Source organism: Bombina bombina, chromosome 5 (genome assembly GCF_027579735.1).
Source record: "Bombina bombina isolate aBomBom1 chromosome 5, aBomBom1.pri, whole genome shotgun sequence".
Classification (NCBI taxonomy): Eukaryota; Metazoa; Chordata; class Amphibia; order Anura; family Bombinatoridae; genus Bombina; species Bombina bombina.
Window position 1 is genome coordinate 21,614,371 of NC_069503.1, and position 7,500 is coordinate 21,621,870.

The 7,500-nt window shown below is 45.2% G+C and overlaps 1 protein-coding gene across 1 annotated transcript in view; it reads right to left on the minus strand.

Annotated features, from left to right (window-relative positions):
* LOC128661243 (oocyte zinc finger protein XlCOF6) overlaps positions 1-7,500 on the minus strand; it is a 49,412-nt gene that overhangs the window by 10,610 nt on the left and 31,302 nt on the right. Inside the window, exon 4 of the mRNA XM_053715522.1 lies at positions 6,858-6,949. Coding sequence (XP_053571497.1) covers positions 6,858-6,949 — 92 coding nt within the window. The remainder of the gene's footprint in view (positions 1-6,857; positions 6,950-7,500) is intronic.

Sequence of the window (7,500 nt, forward strand, 5' to 3'; positions counted from 1 at the left end):
AGCACACACACGTACGGGGGCTCCTACTGAGCACGTGCACAGTATATACATATATGCATTTTGTGATCAGCTGATGATGCAGGGAGGAGACATTGGACTCACTTTGAAAATTGCTAGCAAATAACCTACAGCTCATTTCAAATTGAAAAGTAAAGTGCTGTTGTGTTCTCTTTATATTGTGTATTTGTCAGTTATTTCCTTCAGCTGTATTTAGTGGTCCTTTAAAGGGACAGTGCAGTCATGAGTCAGATAGCGCATGTCATTTTAAACAAACTTTCCAATTTACTTTAAATCAATACATTTGCTTTGTTCTCTTGATATTCTTTGTTGAAAGCTAAACCTAGGTAGGCTCATATGCTAATTTCTAAGCCCTTGAAGGCCGCCTCTTATCTCAGTGCATTTTACAGTTTCCGAGCTAGATGGCGCTTTAGTTCATGTGTGCCATATAGATAACATTGTGCTCACTCCTGTGGAGTTACTTATGAGAGTGCACTTATTGGCTAAAATGAAAGTCAGTCAGTCAAAAGAACTAAAATAAGGGGGCAGTCTGCAGAGGGTTAGATACAAGGTAATCACAGGAGGTAAAAAGTATATTAATATAACTGAGATAAGGGGCAGTCTGCAGAGGTTCAGATACAAGGTAATCAGAGGTAAAAAGTATACTAATATAACTGAGATAAGGGGACAGTCTGCAGAGGCTTAGATACAAGGTAATCACAGAGGTAAAAAGTATATTAATATAACTGAGATAAGGGGACAGTCTGCAGAGGGTTAGATACAAGGTAATCACAGAGGTAAAAAGTATATTAATATAACTGAGATAAGGGGGCAGTCTGCAGAGGGTTAGATACAAGGTAATCACAGGAGGTAAAAAGTATATTAATATAACTGAGATAAGGGGCAGTCTGCAGAGGTTCAGATACAAGGTAATCAGAGGTAAAAGTATACTAATATAACTGAGATAAGGGGACAGTCTGCAGAGGCTTAGATACAGAGTAATCACAGAGGTAAAAAGTATATTAATATAACTGAGATAAGGAGCAGTCTGCAGAGGCATAGATACAAGGTAATCACAGAGGTAAAATGTATATTAATATAACTGAGATAAGGAGCAGTCTGCAGAGGCTTAGATACAAGGTAATCACAGAGGTAAAATGTATATTAATATAACTGAGGTAAGGAGCAGTCTGCAGAGGCTTAGATACAAGGTAATCACAGAGGTAAAAAGTATATTAATATAACTGAGATAACGGGCAGTCTGCAGAGGCTTAGATACAAGGTAATCACAGAGGTAAAATGTATATTAATATAACTGAGATAAGGGGACAGTCTGCAGAGGCTTAGATACAAGGTAATCACAGAGGTAAAAAGTATATTAATATAACTGAGATAAGGGGGCAGTCTGCAGAGGGTTAGATACAAGGTTATCACAGGAGGTAAAAAGTATATTAATATAACTGAGATAAGGGGCAGTCTGCAGAGGTTCAGATACAAGGTAATCAGAGGTAAAAAGTATACTAATATAACTGAGATAAGGGGACAGTCTACAGAGGCTTAGATACAAGGTAATCACAGAGGTAAAAAGTATATTAATATAACTGAGATAAGGGGACAGTCTGCAGAGGGTTAGATACAAGGTAATCACAGAGGTAAAAAGTATATTAATATAACTGAGATAAGGAGCAGTCTGCAGAGGCTTAGATACAAGGTAATCACAGAGGTAAAAAGTATATTAATATAACTGAGATACGGAGCAGTCTGCAAAGGCTTAGATACAAGGTAATCACAGAGGTAAAAAGTATATTAATATAACTGAGGTAAGGAGCAGTCTGCAGAAGCTTAGATACAGGGTAATCACAGAGGTAAAAAGTATATTAATATAACTGAGATAAGGAGCAGTCTGCAAAGGCTTAGATACAAGGTAATCACAGAAGTAAACTGTATATTAATATAACTGAGATAAGGGGCAGTCTGCAGAGGTTCAGATACAAGGTAATCACAGGATGTACAAGTATATTAATATAACTGAGATAAGGGGCAGTCTGCAGAGGCTTAGATACAAGGTAATCACAGAGGTAAAAAGTATATTAATATAACTGAGATAAGGAGCAGTCTGCAGAGGTTCAGATACAAGTTAATCACAGAGGTACAAGTATATTAATATAACTGAGATAAGGGGCATTCTGCAGAGGCTTAGATACAAGGTAATGACGTAGCCGGGGCGGGGCCAGATGCCGGGGCGACTGCCGTGAGACACAGAGTTCTAAAGAGGGGGGGATAGAGAGAGCAGAAGAGGGGGATAAAGAGAGGGGGGAGAGAGAGAGAGCGAGCAAAAGAGAGGGGGGAGAGAGAGAGAGAGCAAAAGAGAGGGGGGAGAGAGAGAGAGCAAAAGAGAGGGGGGAGAGAGAGAGAGCAAAAGAGAGGGGGGAGAGAGAGAGCAAAAGAGAGGGGGGAGAGAGAGAGAGCGTAAAAGGAGGGGGAGAGCGCAAAAGAGAGGGAGAGAGACAGCAAAAGAGAGGGAGAGAGACAGCAAAAGAGAGGGAGAGAGACAGCAAAAGAGAGGGAGAGAGACAGCAAAAGAGAGGGAGAGAGACAGCAAAAGAGAGGGAGAGAGACAGCAAAAGAGAGGAGAGAAAGAGCAAACGAGAGGAGAGAAAGAGCAAACGAGAGGGGGGAAGAGAGAGAGCAAAAGAGGGGGAGAGAGACAGCAAAAGAGAGGGAGAGAGACAGCAAAAGAGAGGGAGAGAGACAGCAAAAGAGAGGGAGAGAGACAGCAAAAGAGAGGGAGAGAGACAGCAACAGAACTGATAAAGCCGAAAAATGTCCCTTTAGGGAGCTAGCGGCCAGACCTTTATCCAAGCCTTCCTGGAGGAAGGACAAAATCCTGGAAACTCTCGCCTTGTGCCAAGGGTATCCATGACTCTCACACCAGGACAAGTAAACTCTCCACACCTTCTGGTAGATGCGTCGAGTAACCGGCTTCCTTGTCTGAACTAAAGGGTCAATCACACTTTCAGAAAAACCTCTCTTGGCCAAGACTAAGCGTTCAATCACCACACAGTCAGTCTCAGAGAATCGAGATTTTGATGTTGAAAAGGACCCTGTTCCAGCAGATCGGCGGAGAGGATGACATCCCCAACAGATCCGCAAACCATGTTCTCCTTGGCCACAAAGGAGCAATCAGAATGGAGGACTCACTCTCCTGCTTTATACACGCCACTACACGAGGAAGAAGCGGTAATGGAGGGAATTTGTATACGGGACCCCCAAGGCATCGCCAATGCGTCCGCCTGGGGGTCCCTCGACCTCGATCCGTATCGGTGAAGCTTGCAGTTCAATCTGGACGCAATGAGATCGATCTCCGGCATCCCCCATCTGAGACAGATCTCCGTAAACACCTCAGGGTGAAGAGACCATTCCCCTGGGTGAAAAGTCTGCTTACTGAGAAAATCCGCCTCCCAGTTGTCCACACCCGGGAGAACAGGAGAGCGAACAGTTGTGGGTCTCCGCCCACTCCAGTATCTGAGACACCTCCCTCATTGCCAGAGAGCTCCTCCTTGGTGGTTGATGTAAGCCACCGAGGTGATATTGTCCATCTGGAACCTGATAAAGCTGAAGTCTCTGAGCTGAGGCCACGCCTCCAGAGCATTGTAGATCACTTGAAGCTCCAGAATATTTATTGGAAAAAGGGACTCTAAACGAGACCATTTCCCCTGTGCCATCCTGGCACCCCAAACAGCTCCCCATCCCGCCAGACTCGCGTCCGTAGTGACAATCTCCCAGGACGGTCTCAGGAAGGATGTCCCCATGGACAGGTGATCCGGGCGGATCCACCAGTTAAGAGAAATCCGAGTCTGCGCATCCATGTATATCGGCTGCGACAGATCAGAATAATCGCCGTTCCACTGTCTCAACATGCACAATTGAAGAGGTCTGAGATGAAACCTGGCAAATGGAATGATGTCCATGCTGGAGACCATGAGCCCAATCAATTCCATGCACTGAGCTACAGATGGTCTCACCAAAGACTGAAGGGCAAGACGAGTAGACACCATCCTTCTGCGTCGCTTGTCCGTGAGAAAGACCTTCATGGACACGGAGTCTATGATCGTGCCCAAAAACTCCACCCTGGTACTGGGAACCAGAGAACTCTTCTCGAGATAGACCTTCCAACCATGAGAGTGAAGTAACTGCAGCAGGACCCTGGTGTGGGCCTCTGCCAGATGGAATGACTGTGCCTGAACCAGGATGTCGTCCAGTTAGGGCGCCACCGTGATGCCCTGGGATCTGGCTACAGCTAGAAGAGCCCCCAGGACTTTCATGAAGACTCTCAGGGTCATCACCAGATCGAAAGGGAGAGTCACGAACTGGAAATGCTGATCCAGAAAAGCAAATCTGAGGAACCTGAAATGGTCCCTGTGAATCGGAACATGAAGGTGTGCATCCTTCAAGTCTTTAGAGGTCATGAACTAGGGGCAGAATGGATCTAATTGTTTCCATTTTGAATGATGAAACGGACAGGAACTTGTTTAAACATTTGAGGTCAAGAATCGGGCGGAACGTGCCCTCCATCTTTGGGACCACAAACAAATTGGAGTAGTACACTAGCCCCCGTTCTTCGAAAGAGGGTTCACCCTCAATCATATCAAATAATGCATTGCACCAATCAAATGCTGTAGCTCCAGGCTACCACCGCTGCCGGTTGAAAAACAAACCCTGTGTGTTGAAACATCTTTCGCAATATGTTTTCCAGCTTCTTACCCAAAGGCTCCTTGAACGAAGAACTATCCTCTAAAGGAATGGCCCCATCCACCTTGGGAATGGTCCCTCACAACTCTAACTGGGCCTCTGGGATAGGGAAAATCTTTTTAAATTGAGAAGAAGGGGAAAAGGAAGAACCTAATCGCTCCCACTCATTCTTAATAATGTTCGCCATCTTGACAGGAACCGGGAAGGTCTGGGGAACCACCCTGTCCTCATAAACCTTATTCAACTTAGGAATGAAGGGCTCCTCTGGTAATTTGGGTTCCGGAACCTCTAAGGTAGACAGCACTTGCTTTAACAAAAAACGCAAGTTCTCCATCTTATACCGAAAACCGGGTTCTTCTACTGACGGAGGTTTAGATGACAAGGACTCCGACCCCGAAAGGGCCTCTTCTGATGTGTCGGATTGGGCCTCATCATCGCACCACCCCTCTGAGGAGTCCGAGAGACAACTCCTGGGTCTGGCCGCTATGAAAAGCTCTATGCTTGTGCTTAGCAGAACGTGGCAAAGCATGGATCATCTTAGCGACTGCCGTTTCAAGCTTGTCCGCAAAGTCCGGCGGCCAAGCAATTTCCCCGAAGGGGTAACAGTCGGACCCTGGGGCGCTGCATGCGGTATAGGGGACGCCAATGGGGAACGCACCTCACGGGACAGAGACCCCTCAGAGGTGGACGGCTCAGTAGTTCTAGAAATTTTCTTATGTTTGGAAGTTGTAGCCTTCTCAAGGCATGTGGAACACAGTTGAGCAGGTTGGTCTACCAAAACCTCACAATAAACAAAGGTATAAGACTTAGATAAAGAGGGAGTACCCTCTAACGCGCCAGAATCCTCCATAGCTTTTAGAAAAAAAGACTAGAACAGGCACCTTTATAACCACCAATGGCCGGGGCACTCACTACCTCCTATGAACTGGACTCAGAAACCACTTAGTCTCCTCCATCGCAGATCAAACCGGAAGTGATGAATCCCCACCCGGTCACAAGGATGACTACACAGGACCGCCCCTGCCGATGAGAAAGCGCGCCAAAACCGTGCAAAACTCCCGGAAGAGAACCTGTCAGTTCCACACAATGCACGAGCCGTGTCCTTGCACATAACGCAGCAATCACACAATAAACTTATCATGTACATACCCCCCCCTGCTCAAAAATACCCTCATAGGAATATTACCCCTTGATTCTATAAAGATAAAGGCGCCACACTGTGGCCCTGCTTCTGTGTTATCATTATGTAAAAAAAGAAACGATCTTACCAGAATCTACGCTGTGGAACAGGAACACAGCCCTTCAAGTGTGAGAAGTAGTAGCTGCGCTCTTGACATGGACTTGAGAGAAGAAGAATCTGCGAAACTCGTCAACACTGATTGCTAAAAGGAGCTGTTAATATGAGTCAGGATGGTGTTGCAAAGGGAAGCTCCCCCTGCATCTCCGGAACTCTAACGCTCACCCAGGCCCTCGAGTTGAGAAGCTTAAAGGGCTACTTAAACTCCTGTCCCATAGCGAAGGGTAGAACCCCTCATAAGAGACCTCCGATATTTCGGCACCTCTCTGCCACCTCCTGTGACCAAAGGCAAAGAATGACTGGGGGATGAGGGGTGTGGGGAGGTATTTAAGCCTTTGGCTGGGGTGTCTTTGCCTCCTCCTGGTGGTCAGGTTCTTAATTCCCACAAGTAATGAATGAAGCCATGGATTCTCCTCCCCTTTAGATGGAAACAGGGATTATCTTTCTTTTAAACAAATACATTTTTGTGTTGACTGTCCCTTTAATGAGTTTCCAAAAATACATTTTACCTGGTGGAGTTTATTAAATTGTTGAATAGTAGTAGTTCCTTTACCTTTATTTTGTCATTTGAAATAGCTGATTTGTCTGTCAAAACCACCACCTATACTGAACATATAAATACTGCAGAATCCTCAGTAGAAAAGCTTTGTAAACAAGGAGTCAGCTGCAGAAAGTTCCCCTCCCAGGGAGGGGTAGGAGAGGGGCCAGTACATATGACAGGGTGTTGCTGACACAGCTTTGAAAACACTGAATTCTTATCATCTACCTGCCTGAGTAGATTATCCGTATATTAATAAAACGATTTACTCACCCGACACGTGCGACTCCATGTTGGCAGCAGGTCTCAGAGGTAACTGCTCTCTGGGTATCAGTAGCTGATAGATATCAGTGGTCTTGTGGTGCCTAGAAAGTAAATGACACTAATAAAGATATAAACATTATGACCCAGCAGTGATACAGATAATAAATCCTGTGCACATATATTGTCTGTGACACAACGGTAAACCTGAAAATGTGTACGAGTGTTCAGTGTTTAATAGAAGCATTGTTACAATATATTTCTATTAGCAACATTGCTTCTAGTAAAGCTATTGTGTCAGCAGCATGCGCACGTACACTGTGCATGTGCACCAGCATTCACATATCCCTCCTGAGCAGAGATCCAGCGGCGGTGTGTATGACATAATACCACTGAATGAGGATGCACAGGACACAGACAGCATATGTGTGTATGCCACTTAAAGCCATCCTAAAAAGCATCATCAAATTGTGCTCAGTCTTTTTATATACACACTGAGGCACCAGCTACTACTGAGCATGTGTATACGTATACGAGTCTGTTATTGGCTGATAGCTGTCACATGATACAGTTATATACACACACTGTCTGAGGCACGAGCTACAACTGAGCATTTGTATACGTATAGGAGTCTGTGATTGGCTAATAGCTGTCA